This window comes from Hypanus sabinus, unplaced genomic scaffold, assembly GCF_030144855.1.
Source record: "Hypanus sabinus isolate sHypSab1 unplaced genomic scaffold, sHypSab1.hap1 scaffold_423, whole genome shotgun sequence".
NCBI classification, from domain to species: domain Eukaryota; kingdom Metazoa; phylum Chordata; class Chondrichthyes; order Myliobatiformes; family Dasyatidae; genus Hypanus; species Hypanus sabinus.
Genome location: NW_026781302.1, coordinates 313,919 through 336,664, shown reverse-complemented (window position 1 = coordinate 336,664; position 22,746 = coordinate 313,919). Strand labels below are relative to the sequence as shown.

The 22,746-nt window shown below is 44.1% G+C and overlaps 1 protein-coding gene across 1 annotated transcript; it reads left to right on the top strand.

Moving 5' to 3' along the window:
* Positions 1 to 17,061: 17,061 nt before the first annotated feature.
* Positions 17,062 to 22,136, top strand: LOC132388839 (gastrula zinc finger protein XlCGF26.1-like). The gene has a single exon (XM_059961262.1). The coding sequence runs from the start codon at positions 18,021 to 18,023 to the stop codon at positions 19,659 to 19,661; it is 1,641 nt and encodes a 546-aa protein (XP_059817245.1). The 5' UTR covers positions 17,062 to 18,020; the 3' UTR covers positions 19,662 to 22,136.
* Positions 22,137 to 22,746: the final 610 nt, after the last annotated feature.

The following is a 22,746-nucleotide window of genomic DNA, read 5'->3' as shown; positions in this document are numbered from 1 at the left end:
AGCAAATTTAGTTAGCAGATTGGAGCTGTGGGTGGCGACACAACTCATGGTTGCACAGAGTAAAGGAGGGAGGAAGAAGACAACCCTGTGGGGTATGTGTGCTGAGGGTCAGAGACAGAGAGAGAGAGAGAGAAAGAGAGAGGTGAGAGAGCCCACACTTACCACCTGCCGGCTATCTGACAGGAAATCCAGGATCCAGCTACACAAGGCAGGGTGAAGGCCGAGGTCTCTGAGCTTCTTGTCGATACTTCACGCCTTGGTATGGCTACTGCTCTGCCCATGACTGCAAGGAACTGCAGAGAACTTTGGAGAGCAGTGAACGTCAGAGAAACAAGCCTCCACTCCATGGACTCTCCCTACACTCCCCCTCCCTCGGAAAAGCTGGCCACGTACTCAAAGACCCTCACAACCTGGACATCCTCGCTGCAAATCCGCTCCCACATCGGGGAAGAGATACAAAAGCCTTAAAGCGCGAACCCCCCGGCTCAAGGACGGCTTCCTGTCTGTGGTTATAAGCCAAATGAATGATAAAATGGACTCGGCCTCACAATGTAACTCGACGTGACCCTGCACCATATGTCTATCCGCACTGCACTTTCTCTGCAGCTATAATGCTTTGTTACATTGTTGTCTTGTCATTTTCATTTTTCATTTTTAGAATATTTTTTACTAGTACATAATCTTCTACAGCTACAGAATGAAGCAAGACTTCAATAGATTAATATGTATATAATTAATAAAGTTGAAGGAAAAAACTAATCGTAAAATATAAAAATGGAAAATATATATAGGAAAAGGAAGGAAATAAAGAACCCCATCTAACTAGGGGGGAACCCCCTAACAACAAAAAAGGGGAAAAAAACCATTAGGAATCAACCCCCCGGAACAATACGTTTAACCATCATCTAAATATAAAAATAGAATCGTCAACCGCCATTTCATATTTATAATAAAATAAAATTGGAAGGAAACCATATAGCATAATTGAAATTAAATGATAATATTTGGCAAAGAACTCTATCTTCTCTCAAAATCGAATCGAGCATCAAAAGTTCTCCTAATTTTTTTTCAAACTAAGACATAAGATTCCTTGAGAAAACCATTCAATTAATGCAAGGGAAGAAGTATCTTTGTATTTTAATAAAATAGCTCTTCTTGTCAATAGTGTAACAAATGCAATTACATGTTGATCTGAAGATGAAATACCCTGAATATGACGTGGAACTTTACCAAATAGAACAGTCAACCTATTAGGTTGTAAATTCATTTTCAGAGCTTTAGATCTTGTTGGAAATAAAGACTTCCAAAACGATTTTAATGATGAACATGCCAGAACATATGTGACAAAGTAGCTACTTCAGTTTTATATATATCACAGCATTTGTCTATACTAGGAAATATTTTAGATAGTCTCTCCTTTGTTAAATAATAACGGTGAACAATTTTAAATTGAATTAAACAATGGTTGGCACATATAGAAGAACAATTTCCATTTTTCAAAACTCGAAGCCAATCTTCATTAACAAAGATCATATGAAGTTCTCTCTCCCAATCTTGTTTAATCTTTAGTGATATGTTCTCATTTGTAACAAAAATAAGTTATACATTCTGCCAATGGAAACTTTCTCTAAGGGATTCAATTTCAAAATGGTATCTAACAAATCAGATTCTTGTAAATATGGAAACTTAGGTAAGCATTGTTGTAAAAAATGTCGAAACTGAACATATTCCAAAAAATGTGTATGAGCGAGAGAAATTTTGTCAATTGGCCCTTCAAAGGACATCAATCGACCATCACAAAATAAATCTGTAAAAGAATGGATCCCTTTATTGTTCCATAGGAGAAAAATAGGGTCAGTTGTTGAAGGTTTAAAAGAAATGTTTCGATATAAAAAACTAGTCAACTAAATTGTTTCAAATTTAAAAAATTACGAAACTGAACCCAAATCCGTAGGAATAGTTTAATAACCGGGTAAAGATTGAAATTTGGAATTTTGGAGAGCTGTAAAGGTAATGGAGCTGCTAATATTGAAGTTAAATGAAATTGTTTAACAGCTTTTAATTCCAAATCAACCCATAATGATTTTTGTTTCTTATCAAGCCAGTATAACCAAAAACATAATTGTCTAATATTCACATCCCAATAATACAGTCTTAAATTAGGAAGTGCAAGACCACCATCTTTTTTAGATTTTTGTAAATTATACTTATTAATTCTTGGTCTCTTATTGTTCCAAATAAAGGAAGAAATAAGAGAGTCAATTTGGTCGAAAGATTTTTTAGTTAAAAAGATAGGTATACCAAACAAGGCAGTAAGGGGATTTGGGTCAAATTGGACCCAAAAAAAGTTGTGAAAAGGTATGGAATACTTCCCGCCAAAACTTTTCAATTGTAGGGCAAAACCAAAACATATGAATTAACGAGGCATCAGCAGAGTTGCATTTATTACAAAGTGGAGAAACATTCTGGTAAAAACTGGAGAGTTTCTGTTCATAATCGTATGCTCTATGAACCACTTAATATTGTAGAAGAGAATGCCGAGCACAGACAGATGATTTATTAACCCGTTTAAGAATTCTATTCCATCTATCATCAGAAATCTGACAATTTAGGTCATCCAACCAAGCTCTTTTTATTTTATCAAAGAAGTCTTGTCTAGAATCAATCAACAAGTTATAGATACCGGTGATAGAACCATTTACAAAGGTGTCCTCGTAAACCTCTTCTGCGCCCTCTCCAAAGCCCCGACATCCTTCCGAGAATGGGGGCGGCCAGAACTGTATGAAACACTCCAGATGTGGTCTAACTAGTTTTATAAAACTGTGTTACGAACTGTAACGTTTTAGAAACGAAACAGCAGAAACGGAGTTCACACTGGAGTCTGATTTTGATGTTAAACCCATTCTCTTTATTAGTATCTACTTCTAACATAGTAATTTAAAGAAATAAAGAAAAGTTAGCAGTGTTATGTGTATACATGTGTAAATATAATTCCCAGACTATCGAGCCTGAGGGAACAAATCTCAGAGTCTTGAGATGGTAAAGTAGGGAAGTTCAGTAATCCACGGAATAAATGATAGGAGAGAGATATTTGTAATCCAGGGTGAAACGTAGAGAAAAGGCCGTTACATCAAAATAACCGTCGACGAAGTTCTTATCCGTTGAATCCGTCCACATACGAGTTATCAGCGAAAGTGATCTGTCACAGGAATACCGTGTTCCCGGGGTTACCACACAACAGACCCAGGCAAGGATTAACACAAGATATCCCCAAATCCACTCCTATGGATTATACGAAGTGACAGCCACACACATTAGTTGTGGTTCCCTGTACCGATGATCAACCCACTCTTGTGGGCACAGGAGAGTTCCAAGCCTCAGCTGCGACTATCTGAAGCGATCAGCTTTTCCAGTCTCTCTCTCTCTTTACACTGGCCGACTGCCTGTCTGCAGATCGCTCTCTCTCTCTCTCTTATGGTTCAGTCCACAGTCAGCGCTGTCAGCCTGTGACTGACGTCATAGTCCCGCCTCCTCACGCCGGCGCTCTTAAATAAACAGTCACAGTACGACCGCAGGCTCGTAACAGCCGCAACAAAACTTCCCGACTTTTGAACTCAATGCTTCATCTAATAAAGACAACCATGCCATTTGCCTGCTTAACCACCCGATCAATCTGTGCTGTCTCTTTCAGGGAGCGATGAACTTGGAGTCTAAGATCCCTCTGATCATCAACACTGTTCAGGGTTTTGCATTTAACAGTGTACTGTCGCATACATTCGTCCTACCGAGCTGCCAAGTTGATCATCACTAATCAAATCTCACTGAGATTTCTCAGGTCCTGTTGAATTTATTGCCAAGTGCACAAGTACGGGAAGGTACAGGTACAGAGAAACACTGACTTGTGGCAGCATCACAGGCAAGTACATTCAGATAACACACGGAACACAAATGATACGATTCTTTGTCAGTAACAATCTGTAAATATCTTTTATGTCATTAACAATGTATAAAATATATTGTGTCATGATCAATATTAAAATCTGCATTTTGTGTCAATAACAGACTTGCAAAGTTTGAATTTGGTCCCTGTCTCCATCCCTCCTCTAATCCACAACCAGATCCTTTGTTTTTGTCACAATGAGGGAGAGATTGTTTTCTTGACACCACTGTGTCAAGGTGATGACTTCTTCTCTGTAGGCTGCCTCATTATTATTTGGTATTCGGCCGATCAAAGGAGTGTCGTCAGCAAATCTAATTAGCAGATTGGAACCCGCCACTGCAGCCCCACCGTGCACTATGTACTGATTGCAAAGCTACGGAATTGCATGTGAATAGCCTTCCCTCCCCCAACTCCACGCTTTCTGCGTCACCAGTAGACTGGGACATCTCTCATCTCGCTGCCTCCGCCAGGACATTAAACTGTGAACAACTGTGGTCAGGGACTGATCTCTGGGGTACTCCAAACGCTACCTCCTTCCAGTCTGAAAACGACCCACTCATCCAGACACACACTACCGGCAGTTTATCATCTCCAACGAAAAAGCCTAACACCTACTCCCGTTGTTCAATATCATTGCTGACTCTGAGTTTACCACCGTCAAATGCCGGGAGGGACATAATAATCAGAAAGTCTCTAGTCACAGCCGTGTAAATAAAATGTGATCTCAGTGGGTGTGTGGCGCATGCTCAGAATGCGAAGGAGACGGACAAACTGAGCCAAGTCACAGACTGATGAAGGGGAGGAATGATCCATTTTGATACAGAGAGGGAAGCAGAGAGTTTGATATTGTGCCTGGTGCCGAAACTGCGGTCAGTTTGAAGATGAGGTATTATTCCTCCAAATTGTTTGGAGCTGTGACAGTGTTTTTATCAGAAGGCACCATGGAGAGTAGATGATCTGAGTTGAAATGCTGTCCTTCCCCTCCTGCTGGCCTTGCATGGAGTAGACGTGTTTCTCGAACAGCTACGAAATTCGTTTTAAGTTACTGAATCCAATCCGCGTTGATGTCTCGTGCTAAAACTACTGGTAAAAAGAAGCGGATCCTTCTGTGACTGGGGAAGCTATTGCGGAGCTAATTCGGAAAGCTCAGAGCGAAACGTCTGAACCACATTCGGATGGGTGTTTAAAGGCTACCACAGAGCTTAAACGGATGGAGATTCTGCTGCAGACTATTCAAAACACGTTGCAGGAACAGACTACTCAAATTCAGGAACATGAGGATGCTGTAACGAGAGTCGATACTAAGACGGATGAGTTGGGGAAGTTCAGAGATAAACAATCGAAAATCGTTGAATCTCTAAGACAAAAGATTGTCGCCTTGAGAATAGATCAAGAAGGAACAATATGCGAATTGTGTGTCCAGACTCCGCCTAGAATAGACCGGGCACACCGAGCCCCAGTGTTTAAATCCTCTTCTCAACAGGAACCTCGACCTGTGGTCATTGCGTTTCTTGAAAAGAAAGGTTACTATAATTCGCCATCTCGTCGGTTAGGTATGATTAACTTTGAAGATTATAAGATAAGGCTGGTCGAATATTATTTGCCCCAGGTATTAAATAAACGTTTTAAGTATTAAAAAGTCGTGGCTGAGTTATATAACAAAGGCTATAAACCTTCACTAAATTACCCCGCTCGCCTCAGGAATATTTTGAAAAATGAAATGTTGTCCTTCATCCACTTACAAGCTTGGTAAACTTATAACAGTGTAGAAAAGTCAAGAGATTTGTGTTTAGGAATCTCAACCACAACAGCTCGTTAGTTCCGCTGTATCTGTCAGTTCACCAGCGCTTGAATGCCGCCGATCCTTGAATGTGGGGGTGGAGATGCTGGAGAAGACAGCGCCCCACTCGCTACAAGGAGAGCCCGAACACGTGTCCATGTCCGTGATCTGATTGGATACATCGCCATGACGTTCCGAGCACTGTGACTTCATTCACTGACTCTCATTTCGGAAGGGGTTCATCCGGCCATCGCAGATACACCAACAGCTTCGCTCTGGAGAGCGGCCGTTCACCTGCTCCGTGTGTGAGAAGAGACTCATTCAGTTAACCCACCTTGTGATGCTCCGGTGAGTTCACAATAAATAGAGGCCACTTTTCTGTCCGGAGTGAGCAAAGAGTTTTACTCAATCATCCCAGCTGCTGCAACACCAGCAACTTCACATCAGGGAGGAAGTTCAAATCAGCTCCGTGTTAAATGTTTCACCATCACGGTGACTGAAGACAGCTGCAGGTTCATGAGGGACTGTTACTGTCAGATTCTGCAGTTCTTGCGGCTGCTCATCGCACCCAGGACTGAACCCTGGTCACTGAGCATTGAAGGAGTCTGTTCTGCTGATGTTAGCCTTAAACTAGACTGGTGTTTAATACAATGCATCTGTGAAAGATAAATCAGTTTTATCAAATCCCGTGCGTCAGGTTCTTACTGTCTCTATCACACTCAAAATGCACACTGGAGAGGCCACTCGGCCCATCTGATCCTTACCCATGTTTCTGTTCCATATCAGTATATGAAAATCTACCCCTGCCGTTTCCCTCTCACTCTCCCTGAGATGACAGGTTGCAACTAGTCACCACTCCGTGGGATAGGAGATTTCTCTTGAATTTCATAGAATAATAGAAATCTACAACAAATTACAAATGCTTTGCCCCACAATGTTGTGCCGACCATGTAACTTACTCTAGAAACTGTCTAGAATTACCCTACTGCATAGCCACCCATTTTCCTAAGCTCCATGTACCTATCTAAGAATCTCTTAAAAGACCCTATTGTATCCGCCTCTACCACCGTCGCTGGCAGTGCATTCCACACACACACCACTCTTTGTTTTAAAAAACTTGGCTTTAACATCTCCTCTGTACCTACTTCCAAGCAGCTTAAACCTATTCGCCCTCGTGTTAGCCGTTTCAGCCCTGGGAAAAAGCCGCTGACTATCCACACGACCAATGCCTCTCATCATCTTATACACCTGCATGAATTCCCTGTATGATTTTCTCCGGGCTGAACAAGACGATGAGCTCACTGTGGTTGTGACGTTGTTCAGGGCTCCGGACGAAGTTGGTTAAACTCCTTCTTCCCCGCTCTTTTCAATGTTTTGGGTCATTTTCACCAATTTTAAAGGGCTGTGCCTCAGACAGCAGGGTTGTTGCAATAGATCACTAACGGAGTCTAGCTTCGATGTTAAAACCATTATCTTCATTGGCATCTACTCCAAATATAAAAGATTTTAAAAGAAATAAACAGAAGTTAACAGTGTTAAGCGTATATATAGCTCCCAAACTATCAAGCTTGGGAAACAATGCTTAAAGTCTTAAGATGATAAAGTGGAAAAGTTCAGTAATCCACGGAATAAGTGAGTGAGAGGAGAGATTTGTAAATCCACAGGAGAGAAGGTAATTACGAAGAATTCCACACACATTCCACGCTGGGTAAACGAAATCGCAGTCGCCGAAGATCTTATCCGTGGATTAGTTCCGAAATCCACTTCGAAATATCACCAGGTGACAGTGACAGGAATATCGTCTTCAAGTGGTTACCACAGAACACCCGGATTTCAGGTAAGGGCCGACAAAAGTGATACCACAGGATACTCCAACAAATCCACACATATGGATTATACGAAGTGACAGCCAGACATCCGTTGTGCATTGCGTGCCGATGATCAACCCAATCTTTTGGGTATAGCAGTGACAAGCTGAATTCTCTCTCACTCTCACTCTCTCTTCCTCTCCCTCTCCCTCTCTCCCTCACTCTCTCTCTCCCCTCCCTCTCCTCCCTCTCTCCCCTGCACTCTTGTCTCTGCTGCAGCGCGTGTGTGACATCACAGCTTCGCCTCACAAGCACTTAAAGCGACTCTCACAGTAAACGAACCTGCGGTCTCGCAACACAATACACCTCTGAAGTCTGACAGCAGACCAGCGAGTGAATCTTCGATGGAGCAGAGTCAGAAACCAAGTTGCCAGTCAGGGATTTGGGGCTCCAGAAAGAGATGGGGCCTGGAGTTTACAAGGAGGAGGAAGAAGAGGAATCGAACCTGCAGGATGTGGCTACAAATGAATGATCAGACACATTTGGATTGAGGTAAAAAAGGTGGTTAATTTCTGCAAAATACTGGAGGAAATCAATAGATCAGGCAGCAAATGTAGAGAGGAATAAATAGACAACGTTTAGGCCGAGCCCCTTTAGCATGCCTAGACTGTGTACTCCTCTGCTTAGTTGCTACCTGAACTGCACAGTTCCTCCAGCATTGTGTGTGTGTGTGTGTGTGTGTGTGTGTGCGTGTGTGTGTGTGTGTCTTTATTTCTGGCAACTGTAGAATCTCTTGTGTTTTATATCTGTCTTTGCAAGAGGGTTGTCCGAGAGGCATTAGATAAATGGAATGCCTGTTGATATTGAGAACATTCTTTTTGGGAGCTGCTTGCTACGTTAAATCAGCTACTGAGTTTTCTACATAGAAAGAAACCCGGCGGTGTGGACATGAAACTGGTGCTAGCAGGAATGTTTAATGGCACCTGGATTACCCATGAACCCCTGGGTTTAAAATTTCGCTGCTTCTGAAGCAACGATCATATGCGCAGGCATCAAGGTCGATGACGTCACAGAATAGCACGCATGCGCGCCGTACACAAAGGCGCTCCGGAGGATCGGTAAAGGTAGGAATGATTTTCCGGGCTGCTATTTTAAACACCGACTGCGGGACATTTGCTGGGAACTCCGGATATCGTAGCCGCAATCCTGGGACAGTCCTGCCCTCTTCCCTCTCTCTCAGCCCCTCGATCCGTACACGGGCCCCGGGGAGCTTCCGGTTGATGAGGGAATGGGAACAGATGGATCTCTCAGACAGAGCTGAGCTCCAGCTATCTAAATGCAAGGATTAGGAACTCGGAGAAAGGGAACAAAATCTTTTACATCAGCAGTTGAGAAAATCACATTGGTTCTATCTCCGATCACAAACAAGAGAAAATCTGCAGATGCTGGAAATCCAAGCAACACACACAAAATGCCGGAGGAACTCAGCATTAGTACTCTTTTCCATAGATGCTGCCTGGCCTGCTGAGCTCCTCCAGCATTTTGTGTGTGTTGCTTGAGCTACCTCCTCTCGTTCTGCCCTTTTCTACCGGTGAGAGCATGTTTTGACCCATTCTCTCTGGGTACGTAATGATATCAAACACCTTTGCCCTGGGCAACAAGCAGCTTTCACATCACAAATGTGCCAGACTCCAGTGAGACAGACTACTGCCCTTCCCTTCGTATTCATTGGCATTTCATTCACTGAGTTCACCACCGTCAGTCATTGGGGGAGGGTTCAGGGGAAATATTTATGTAAAATACGGAAACTGGTGTTAGTATTGTGGTGATGCAAAATTTGCTGGAGAATTTGCAAGTGGGGAGTGATATTTGGAAATCTGACCTTTGAAAGTAGTATTTAGCAAGCAAATCACATATGGACGGTTTGCAAAAGTTCTAGTGAGAAAATCCTTCATAACCCACAACAGGCCTGTTACATAGTTTGTGTGAGAGTGCCTATGAACTCGATCAAACCCAGAGGAGATCAAAGTTCTTATCGACAGTGAGTTGCTAGCTGTTAAAAGAAGTACCTCCCTATTTAAAATTCAGTGTGCATGTCTTGTTGTCAGTGGGTAAAAATTGCACAGCACAAGGTGTTTCGGCACACCGGTCATTACAAATTAGACGGGACATTGGTGGGAAGGCGGGGAGACCTCCAGTGTCCCTGATACCATCACCTACAAGACGTGCATCCAGCTGCAGCTTGTAACCCTGAGCTTTAAGGAGCTGAAGCTGGAAATGGATGAATTCTGGATCATCTAGGAGTTGGAGGGGGTGATAGTTATAACATCAAGAGAGGTGAGTTACACCCAAGGTGCAGGACACAGTAAACTGGGTGAGAGTCAGAAAGGGGAATGAGGTTAAATAGCCGTCACAGAGTACTCTTGGGGTCATCTCATACAACAACAGGTAGACCACTGTGTAAACTGTTGGGGGGATTACCTGGCAGAGGAAAGTCAAATGTCCATATGTTCTCAACCCCAGATCCATTGATATCAATAGGGGTTAGCCTGTCTCCATTCCTTTTGTAGTCCACAACCAGTTCCCTTGTTTTTGTGACATTGAGGGAGAAGTTGCTTTCTTGACACCCAGACAAATGTTGTTCAAAACTCAGATAGAGTCAGCAGACAAAAGGTTGAGCATGGTGCGATGAATGTGATGAGCTGTGTATATCACAATGCAAGAAGCATTGTAGGAACGCCCGATCAGCTCAGGACAGGGAATTGTGATATTGTAGCCATTATTGGGACTTGGTTGCACCCAACACTCTGAGAGATTTAGAAGAGCAAACTTTGCAGAGATTGCAGGCTATGCTAAGAAACAAAGGTTGATATAGTAAGAGATTTTAACTTTTTATATATATAAGGACCAAAAGGAATGTTGGCCTTTGTTACAAGGGGAATTGAATACAAGAACAAGGATGTCCTTTTGCATTTGTACAGGGCCCTGGTGAGACCACACCTAGAATATTGTGTACAGTTTTGGTCTCCAGGTTTAAGGAAGGACATTCTGGCAGTTGAGGAAGTGCAGCGTAGATTCACTAGGTTGATTCCTGGGATGGCAGGGCTGTCTTACGCAGAGAGATTGGAGAGATTGGGCTTGTACACGCTGGAATTGAGGAGATTGAGAGGGGATCTGATTGAACCGTTTAAGATAATTAAAGGATTTGATAGGATTGAGGCAGGAAATATGTTCCAGATGTTGGGAGAGTCCAGTACCAGAGGGCATGGATTGAGAATAAGAGGTCAGTTATTTAAAACAGAGTTGAGGAAGAGCTTCTTCTCCCAGAGAGTTGTGCAGGTGTGGAATGCACTACCTCGGGAGACGGTGGAGGCCAATTCTCTGGATGCTTTCAAGAAGGAGCTAGATAGATATCTGATGGATAGGGGAATCAAGGGATATGGGGACAAGGCAGGGACTTGGTATTGATAGTGAATGATCAGCCATGGTCTCAGAATGGCGGTGCAGACTCGAGGGGCCGAATGGTCTACTTCTGCACCTATTGTCTATTGTCTATAAATGGGGTAGAGTTTGTCAAATGTGCCCTTAATCAGGATGTAGAATTCCCGACGTAGAAGTGTGCAATAAGCTGTTAGGAAAAGATCCATTGTTAGTGACTGAAATTAGTGTATGGAAACACTTCATATCTAGCAATCGTAACAACATAAGAGTCCAAGTAAATATGGAAAAAAAAGCGGGCTGGATGATGAGTTGAGATTCTAAATTGGAGAAAGGTCAATTCTGATGGTATCAGAAAGATCTAACAAGTGTGGATTGGGACAGGCTGTTTTTCTCGAAAAGCAGTACTTGCAAGTGGGAGTTCTTCAGAAGTGAGGGTATAGAGTTTGTATATGCCTGCCAAAATAAAAGTTGTCAGGTAACTGGTTCAGGGAACTGTGGTTTTCGAGAGATATTGAGGCCCTGGGTATTTTGTTCCTCTAAATGTCTCAGACTGCTGGGTGCTACCAAGACTCATTAATGGCTACAGTATCATAATGCCACGCCCTGAGCTCATCTGACTTTTTGTTTTAGAAACTTTGTTTCTAAAGCTTTGTTTCTAAAAGCTTCCTAATAGTTTTTGCTCTTTTGTTTGCCCTCTCTTAGGTGTTTCTGTTGGCTTTGTCTTCTTATTCCAGCCACGGTTGTGTCCTCCTGCCTTTTCAATGCTTCCACTTCTTTGGAATGTATCGATCATTCAGGTCCCGAATTGCTCCCAGAAATTCCAGCCATTGCTGCTCCATTGTCACTCCTACCTTTTCCCTTCCAAACAAGTTTGGCCAGCTTCTCTGTCATAGAAATGTGGAGATGTTCAGTACAGGAACAGGCTATTTGGCCCATTTTGTCAATGCCAAAAGAACATTAAAGCTGTCTAATGCAACTACCTGCACTGGAACCATACCATCACCCTACCATCCAGGCTCCCATCCAAACTTCTCTTAAGTGGTAAAATTGAGCTCATGTTCAGCACTTGTACTGGCATCTTTTCCACACTCTCACGGCCAATTCAGTGAAGAGGTTTTACACATGTTCCCCATAAATTTCACCTCCCCACTTAACCCATCACTTCTGGTTGTCATCACACTTAACATCAGTTGAAAAAGCCTGCTTGAATTTACCCGTTCTATGCCCTTATATTTTTTCTACACAGGAACATAGAAAACCTACAGAACAATACAGGCCTTTTGGCACACAAAGCTGTGCCAAACATATCCTTACCTTCGCCATAGCCCTCTAATTTTCTAAGCTCCAGGTATCCATCCAGGAGTCCCTTAAAAGACCCTTTCGCTTCTGCGTCCACCAGGGCTGCTGGCAGCCCGTTCCACACACTCACCAATCTCTGTGTAAAAAAAAACTAACTTCTATACTTCTACCAATTCCTCAATGCAATGTATAATTTCCTTGTCTCTGTTTAGTGCATTTTTTAGGTGTATAAGATGATGAGGGGCATTGATCGTGTGGATAGCCAGAGGTTTATTCTCAGGGTTGAAATGGCTGACATGAAGGGGCATAGTTTTAAGGTGCTTGAAAATAGATACCGAGGGGATGTCAGGGTTATTATTTTTTGCACAGAAAGTGGTGGCTGTGTGTAATGCGCTGCCAGCAGCGGTGGTCAATGCAGATACAATAGGGTCTTTTAACAGCCTCTTAGATAGGAATATGGAGCTTAGAAAAATAGAAGTCTATGCACTTCGGAAATTCTACGCAGTTTCTAGAGTAAGTTACATGGTTGGCACAACATTGTGGGCTGAATGGCCTGGAACAATAGACAATAGATATTAGGTGCAGGAGTAGGCCTTTCAGACCTTCTAGCCAGCACCGCCATTCACTGTGATCACAGCTGATCATACACAATCAGTACCCCATTTCTGCCCTCTCTCCATATCCCTTGACCCCACTGTAAGGTGTCTATCTAACTCTCTCTTAAATGCATTCAGAGACTTGGCCTCCACTGCCTTCCGGGGCAGAGCATTCCACATATCCACCACTCTCTGGGTGAAAAAGTTTAGGCATCTCTGTTCTAAATGGCCTACTGCTTATTCTTAAACTGTGGCCTCAAGCTCTGGACTCACCCATCAGCGGGAACATGCTTCCTGCCTCCAGCGTGTCCAATCCCTTAATGTTCTTATAAGTTTCAATCAGATCCACTCTCATCCTTCTAAATTCCAGTTTATACAAGCCCAGTGGCTCCAATCTTTCAACATCTGACAGTCCCACTATTCCAGGGATTAATCTTGTGAACGTATGCTGCACTCCCTCCATAGCAAGAATATCCTTCCGCAAATTTGGAGACCAAAACTGCACACAATACTCCAGAACATGCTGTGGATTTCTATGTTCTACGTTGAACAGCGAAATAACTGTTTTTCTTTAATCTGTGCAGGTTCCATGATTTTAATGCCACTTTTCCACACTCCCATAGAGCCTTTCTCCATCTCCTGAGTAAACATAGATGAAAAAATATTTAAGATCTCCCCCATGTGCTTTCATTCCACATGTGGATTGCCATTCCGGTCTTCCAGAGGAACAGCTTTGTGCCTTGCGATCATTTTGCTCTTGATCTATCTCGAGAAACCCTGTGGATTATGATTCATCATATCTGCAGGACAATCTCATGCCTTCTTTTAGCCATCTGGATTTATTTCTTATGTGTTCTCTTGCATTTCCTATCCTGCCTATCCCTGTTATACAACTTCATTTTATGCTTCACCAGGGTCTCAATATCTCTTAAAATCCAAGGTTCCCTACAGTTTTTATCTTCACTTTTTATTCTGAGAAGCAAATTCCCGCTTTGTACTTTAAAAATTTGGCTTTGAAGGACTCCCATTTACCAAACACACCTTTGCCATAAAGCAGCCTGTCCCAGTCCACAGTTGCCAGATCCTAGTGTTAATTCCAGGTGTTGATCCATGTCCTGAACACATCCACCTTTCCTACACTGGTATTGAAATATACAGGGCTCAGCATATTCACTGAACCATGCTCAACTTTTTCATTCCTGACTTTGTCTGAGGACTGAACGCCAACTGTCTCCATCACCCCTCCACTATCTGTTCTGTTATTCAGGCTCCCATTCCCCCTGCAAGTTTAGTTTAGCCCCCCTTACCCCCACCTCACTCCATGCAGCTCTCTCACATCTTTGGCTTTCCTCTCCCAGATCAATAAAAAGGAGGTGCATACCAGGTACAGGCAGACAGGAGCAAATGGGGTACTTACGAAATACAGGAAATTCAAGTGAACACTTATGAAAGAAATAAAAGAAGGCATGAGCTTGCCTGGGCAGAGAAGGTGAAGGAGAATCCTCAGGGATCCTGCAGATATGTTTAGAGCAAATAGATTGCAAGGGAAAAAATTAATCCTCTGCAAGATCAGAATGGTAATCCATATGAGGAGACAAAGTAGATGGGGGGAGATTATTTCTGCATCTGTATTTACACTGGAGATGGACACAGAGTCTATAGAAGTGAGGCAAAGCAGCAACAAATTCATGGACCTTGTGCAGATGACAGAGGTGGAGGTGTTTGCTGTCTTAAGGCAAATTAGCGTGGATAAATCTGCAAGGCCTGACAGGTTGTTTCCTGGGAGGACAAGTGCAGAAACTGTCAGGGCACAAGCAGAGACATTTAAATAATCCTCAGTGACAGGTGAGGTACTGGAGGATTGGAGGACAGCCAATGTTGTTCCACTGTTCGAGAAAAGCTCTGAAAATGAACTAGGAAATTGTACATTGATGAGCTTGACAACAGTAGTTACATTATGTGCTGGACCCAGACATATAAGTATTTGGATAGATGTGGACTGATTAAGCATAGACAGCATGGCTTTGTGCATGGTAGGTCATGTTTAACTAATCTTATAGAGTCTCTCGAGGAAGTTATCAGGGAAGTGGATGAAGGCAAGGCAGTAGATGTTGTCTACATGGACCTTAGCAAGACACTTGACAAAGTCTCATATGGGAGGTTGGTCAAGAAGTTTCAGTCACTCAGCATTCAAGATGAGATAGTAAATTGATTGAGACACCGACTTTGGCAGAAGCCAGAGTGTGGTAGCAAATGGTTGCCTCTCTGACTGGAGGCCTCTGATTAGTGGTGTGCCACAGAGATCAGTGCTGGATTTGTTGTTGTCTGTCATCTATATCGGTATTCTAGAGCATAGTGTGTTTAACTGGATTAGCAGATCTGTAGATGAAACGAAGATTGGTGGTGTAGTGGTCAGCGAGGAGGACTATCATAGCTTGCACTGTGATCTGGACCCACTGGGAAAATGGATTGAGAAATGGAAAATGGAATTTAATGCAGACATGTGTGAGTTGTTGAACTTTGGTCTGACCTACCAAGGGAGGTCTTTCACAGTGACTGGGTCGGGCACAGAGGAGTGTTGTAGAAGAAAGGGACCTGGGAATACAAGTCCTTAATTCACTGAAAGTGGTATCACGGTTAGAAAGAGATGGAAAAAAAGATTTCAGCCCATTGTCTTTGATGAACCAAATACTGACAATAGATGGATGTTATGTTGACTTGTAGAAGACATTGGTGAGGCCTAATTTGGATTATTTTTGTGCAGTTTTGGTCACCTACCTACAGGAAAGATGTAAAAGAGTTTCAGAGAGTTCAGAGAAATTTCACAAGGATGTTGCCAGGTCTGGAGAACTTGGGTTATAAGGAAAGATTGAACAGGTCAGGACTTTATTCTCTGGAATGTAGAAGATTGAGGGGAGATTTGATTGTGGTAGAGGGGGATAGATAGCGTAAATGCAAGCTGGCTTTCTCCACTGAGACAACAAGAGGCCATGGGTTAAGGGTGAAACATGAAACGTTAAGGGAAGCATGAGGGGAAGTTCTTCACACAGACGGTCTTCCGGATGTGGAATGAGCAGCTAGCACAAGTGGTGCATGCGAGCTTGATTTTAACATTTAAGAGGTTCGTGTAGGTACCTGGATTGGGAGTGGGCAGTTTAAATAGTTCAGCACAAACTAGATGGCCCAAAGGGCCTGTTTCTGTGTTGAAATTTTCTATGACTGTGACAACAACCTGAAATAATACAAAAATTCACCCTAAGTCCTTTTAACAGCTGTGTGAACCAACCAGTCATTTCAGCAGGAATTTTTATATGGCGTTAAAACTGTGGCACATTAAGTTAATAATACATAAAAGAATATCCCAGCTGCACGTCAAGAGACTATTTGTGTGAGACTGTTTCAGTTACTGTGGGGCCAGGCACCCATGCAGCTCAGCAGGAACAGGGAATAATACCAATGGAGAGAGTCAAACGGAGCCAGGGTATAAACTGGGTATAAACAGGGTATAAAATGCCCCATTCTTATAGAGACAGGAAGAACATCAGAGAATTGATGGTCATTCCAGATACCAGCACACTGTCCAGTCAGGAGAAGATTTCAGACAGACAGACATACTTTATTGATCCCGAGGGAATTTGGATTTTGTTACAGTTGCACCAACCAAGAATAGAGTAGAAATATAGCAAAATAAAACCAAAAATAATTAAATGATAATAAGTTATGCAAAGTGGAAATAAGTCCAGGACCAGCCTATTGGCTCAGAGTGTCTGACATTCTGAAGGAGGAGTTGTAAAGTATGACGGCCACAGGCTGGAATGACTTCCTGTGACACTCAGTGTTGCATCTCAGTGGAATGAGTCTCTGTCTGAATGTACTCCTGTGCCTAACCAGTACATTATAGAATGGATGGGAGACATTTTCCAAGATGGCATGCAACTTGGACAGCATCCTCTTTTCAGACACCACCGTCAGAGAGTCGAGTTCCACCCCCACGACATCACTGGCCTTACGAGTGAGTTTGTTGATTCTGTTGCTGTCTGCTACCCTCATTCTACTGCCCCAGCACACAACAGCAAACATGATAGCACTGGCCACAGTAGACTCGTAGAACATCCTCAGCATCATCTGGCAGATGTTAAAGAACCTCAGTCTCCTCAGGAAATAGAGACGGCTTTGACCATTCTTGTAGACAGCCTCAGAGTTCTTTGACCAGTCCAGTTTATTGTCAATTCGTATCCCCAGGTACTTGTAATCCTCCACCATGTTCACAGTGACCCTTTGGATGGAAACAGGGGTGTCTGGTGCCTTAACTCTCCTCAGGTCCACCACCAGCTCCTTAGTCTTTTTCACATTAAGCTGCAGATGATTCTGCTCACACCATGTGACAGTTTTCCCACTGTAGGCCTGTACTCAGCCTCATCTCCCTTGCTGATGCATCCAACGATGGTAGAGTCATCAGAAAACTTCCGAAGATGGCAAGACTCTGTGGTGTAGTTGAAGTCTGAGGTGTAGATGATGAAGACAAAGGGAGACAGGACAGTCCCCTGTGGAGCCCCAGTGTTGCTGACCACTCTGTCTGACACACAGTGTTGCAAGCGCACATACTGTGGTCTGCCAGTATTTATCTGTCTAACTTGGGATTAACCTCACTGTAACAGTGTGATACCAGATCAAAGCTTGGCAACTCAAGTAATCTCATCTGAAATGTTGTCCTAAACCCATTGATGGATTTTGTATATCTTCTTACAGGTTAAAAATGAGAAGGAATTTGTCTCCAGGAAGCTCAAACACGGCACACCAGTTTTGTTGTCTCTGTCTAGATATTTAATAAGTGGAGCAAGGGATTCAATCGACCGTCCTTCCTGCTCAGACTGTGGGGAGGGATTAACTTGGTCATTTGACCAACTGGCAAGCCCGTCATTTTACACAGGAGAAAGGCTATTCACTTGCTCAGAAAGTGGGAATGGATTCACTCAGTTATCTCAATTGGAAGGTACAAATTCACACTGGGCAAGGCCATTCATCTGTTCTGTGTGTGAGAAAGGATTCAGTTGGTCTTCCCACCTGTGGACACACCAGTCAGTTCACACCACACTGGGCAGAGGCTGGTCATCTGCTGAATTTCTGGGAAAGGATTCACTCAGTCATTTGACCTAATGGCTCACCAGCGAGTTCACACAAGGGAGCGGCCGTTCACCTGCTCAGTCTGTGATAAGAGATTCACTCACTCTTCCACCCTATGGAAACACCAGCGAGTTCATACTGGGGAGAAGCCATACATCTGCTCAGTCTGTGGGAAGAGATTCACTGAGTCATCCACCCTACTGGTACATCAGCGAGTTCACACTGGGGAGAAGCCGTTCACCTGCTCTGTCTGTGGGAAGGGATTTACTCGGTTATCCCACCTACAGAGTCACGAGCGAGTTCACACTGGGGAGAGGCCTTTCACCTGTTCAGAATGTGGGAAGAGATTCACTGATCCATCCAACCTACAGAGACATCAGCGAGTTCACACTGGGGAGAAGCCGTTCATCTGCTCAGAATGTGGGAAAGAATTCACTGAGTTATCCAACCTGCAGAGTCACCAGCGCGTTCACACTGGGGAGAAGCCATTCACCTGCTCAGAGTGTGGGAAAGGATTCACTGATTCATCCACCCTACAGAGTCATCAGCGAGTTCACACTGGAGAGAAGCCGTTCACCTGCTCAGAATGTGGGAAAGGGTTCACTCATTTATCCAACCTACGGAGACACCAGAGAGTTCACACTGGGGAGAAGCCATTTACCTGCTCAGAATGTGGTAAAGGATTCAGTGAGTCATCCACCCTACTGGTACATCAGCGAGTTCACACTGGGGAGAAGCCGTTCACCTGCTCAGAATGTGGGAAAGGATTTACTGCTTCATCCACCCTGCATAGTCACCAGCGCGTTCACACTGGGCAGAAGCCTTTCACCTGCTCAGTCTGTGGGAAAGGATTCACTCGGTCATCCAACCTACAGAGTCATCAGCAAGTTCACACTGGAGAGAGGCCGTTCACCTGCTCAGTCTGTGGGAAGAGATTCTCTCATTCATCCACCCTACAGAATCATCAGCGAGTTCACACTGGGGAGAAGCCATTCACCTGCTCAGTCTGTGGGAAGAGATTCACTCAGTCATCCCAAGTACAGAGTCATCTGCGAGTTCACACTGGGGAGAAGCCGTTCACCTGTTCAGAATGCGGGAAGGGATTTACTCAGTTATCCCAACTACTGAGTCATCAGCGAGTTCACACTAGGGAGAAGCCGTTCACCTGCTCAGTCTGTGGGAAGGGATTCACTGATCCATCCAACCTACAGAGTCATCAGCGAGTTCACACTGGGGAGAAGCCATTCACCTGCTCAGTCTGTGGGAAGGGATTTGCACAGTCATCCCAACTACTGAGTCATCAGCGAGTTCATACTGATGAAAGACCATTCCCCTGCTCAGTCTGTGGAAAGAGATTCACACATTCATCCACCCTACAGAGACACCAGCGAGTTCACACTGGGGAGAAGCCATTCACCTGCTCAGTCTGTGGGAAGAGATTCACTCGGTCATCTGACCTACAGAGTCATCATCGAATTCACACTGGGAAGAAGCCGTTCACTTGCTCAGAATGTGGGAAGAGATTCACTCATTCATCCACCCTACAGAATCACCAGCGAGTTCACACTGGGGAGAGGCCATTCCCCTGCTCAGTATGTGGGAAGAGATTCACTCGCTCTTCCACCCTGCAGAGACATCAGCAAGTTCACAATGGGGAGTGGCCATTGTTATGAATCCCTAGGTTTCATTTGCTGTGGACTGTCATTTGAAGAGAGAGACAGAGATTAAGAAGGTGAATCAGTCTGACTTACAGCTTATTTACATCGCTCGCAGCTTGTTTAGTTTTAACCGATGACACAGACACTCAGAGTCAGAAGGAGGAAAAAAGGATCAAAATCCAGGAACCAGCGGCCAAGGGTCTGATGCGCCATCAATAACTCTCGGAGACCTGAGGCGAGATATGGGCTTTTATTTGCTGAAAAATTGAACACTCTCAGCAGCAGAACAGCAAGAGATCAAGGAGCCGTGCCTCCAATCTCCTTTATACAGGGGTCTGTGGGAGGACATAGGAGCAGTCAGCAAGGGGGGGGGGGGGGGGGGAGGCGTGTCCAGTCAGGTATATGTAGTTCACCACAGGGTCGCTCTTTAGAACTTTCCTATGCCCACAATGGTAGGTTAATTATCAATTCACCATACTTCGAATGTGTGGTTGTGACCCTGTTTGATCCATATCAGTGGATCTGTTTTGAGGTATCCTGTGAAGACCACTGACGTCTTAACCCTTGCCTAGATGTGGTGTGGTAATTCATTTGAAGACAATACCCCTTGTGACAAGTCACTTTCGGTAATAATTCATATGTGGATTTGGAATGATGACAGATAAAGTATACAGCAACTGTCCTCTCATTTTACCACCATGGAACCTGTGGAATTTGACATAATTGCCTTCTCTTGATATTTACCCTGGATTACAAATATCTCTTATCATCTATTCTGTGGATGAACTGAACTTTCGCACTTTACCATCTCAAGACTCCAAGCCTTGTTTCCCCTGAGCTCAATAGTTTGGGAGTTATATTTACACACGTCTATACACATAACACTGTTAACTTCTGTTTATCTTGTTTAATTTGCAATTTTTTAAAGTAGATTCTATTAAAGATAGTGGTTTTAACATCAAAACCAGACTCCAGGTGTAGTCTATTGCTGCTGGCTCGTTTCTAAAGCATTAAGGTTCATAACAAATTTGGGGCCTGCGTCTGGGATAGGACCAAATTTGGGGTCTATTGATCGATTTATTATCGATTTGATTGGGGAAATCCCTTTTGATTTATTTGTGTGTGGAAATCAGCAGCAATGGATACTGATAAATTTCTGGAAACGCCAACCCCTGAGGCATTAGTAAAAGCCAAAATGAATGAATTGCTGACTGTTGCTACTGGGCTGAATCTTAAGGTGTAAGGGTGTGTGAAGGACCAGGGTAAGTGTAAAACTGGGAGAGCAGGTAACGTTAAAAAAAAAATACATGAGTTTTTTTTTAATATAATCTAGGCATCCACTCCCTTTTGCAGAGACTGGGATCCCTGGTTCAATCGGTAATGATGTTGTGCATTTCAATGTTCACCTCTCAGTCCTCAATTCTCTAAATGAAAGGGTTATCGCATTTGATCTTTCTTCATATGATGACCCCACCACTCCAGGGATCAGTCTGGTGAATCTTCATTGCACTCTCTATAACAAACATTCTCTAACCTCTTTGTTAATCCTCTGTGGAATTAATTTCCATTTTCTGCAGCCCCGTGTTGCCTCAACCACTCACCCTGCACCCCGTCACTATTTCCACCTTCCCACCTCCTCCCTCGCATATATCCAACTCTCACTCCACATCTCTTGCCCCATCCATACCCCTCACCTCTTTTTTCTGACTATTTCTGTCCACTCTCAGTCCAGAAGGAAGGTCTCAGCCTGAAATGTTAACGGTTCATTTCTCTCCACAGATGCTGCCCGACCCACTGAGTTCCTCCGACAGTTCGTTCTTTGGTCTATATAACCCTGTTAGTATGGGGAGTGGGATTCCAAGTACAATCTCAACAAAACACGCATAATTGTCACGTTTCCCGAATCATTGGCCCCACTTGCATGTCAAAAGTTTGCCGGTGTTTGCCCCCATGTGTGAATCCCTCTGCTCGCCACCACCGTGTGCTCAGACGGTTCCACAGATTTCCACCGGGACAAACATCCTGTCCGCCCCTCTCACACCATCTTTTTCCTATCAATAAAATCCCTCCTCTCCCTCCCCGCGGAACCGGCATCAAACCGACGGGCCGAACGGTCTCCTCTTACTTCGAGGCGATACATCAGACTCCGGCCGCAGGAGACGCTTCACAAACGCCCCAACTTCCCTCGGAGGGAAATTAAAATAAATCAGAAAGCGGACATTTACTCTGCTATGATGGGGAGTTCGAGGTTGGAGTGGGGGTAACACCCTCTCGGCTTGTCCGCCTCTGCGACGGGTGGTAATGAGTGATTGACATCGCTTTGCACGAATGGGAATAGCGCCGTTCCTGAATTCTCTGCTGTCAGCGGTGAGGGAGGGAGTGGTCACGTGATTATTTCCCAGCTGTTAAACTGATAAAGCCCGAGCTCACCAGCACGCGGACGACACCGCGCACGTGAGGGCAGATCACGGTGTCAGGAGCGGGGGGGGGGGGGGGGGGTCGTCGTGACGTCACCTGTGGTGGTGCGCTCACATTTAAAAGCACCTTATTGGGCGTTCCTTATGATTTCGGAGGGACAACAACATTAATCACGGGTTTCATCACTCAATCCAGTGTTGTGAGATGTAAAGTCCCCTGTTATGTGTCCGGCTGTGCCGTGTTGTTGGTGGAGTGGGCAGCGTGTTGTTTGTCTCGATTCGGGTCACAACACCAGAATTGCCAGCGGGGTCCACACACAGTGTATTAGTCAACAGAAAACCTCTCGTCCTTGCAGTCTTTGTCTCCTGGTGAACTCAACACCCTGACAGTGTGGACCATAGGTATCCTTCTTCACCCACCCCGTTTTTATTCACTTTATGAACATACAATCAATCCGTGCACGGTATATAATCTGTTGTTACTGTTGTGTTGTTGTGTTGCTCTGGAGCCGGAGTAATAATTATTTCGACCTCATTTACACGTGTCTGCTGAAAATGGAATTAAGCAACCCTGAATCTTGAATAAACATTTCAGCAGCTGAGCGTCACATTTCTGTCTCTCAGCGTTATTGCGGCAGAGCGCCACCTGGTGACAATGGAGTCCACAAATCAGTGTGTCCTGT

Excerpts from the sequence above, each read along its gene's own strand:
- LOC132388839 (XM_059961262.1), top strand. The coding sequence starts at position 18,021 with ATGGCTCACCAGCGAGTTCACACAAGGGAGCGGCCGTTCACCTGCTCA.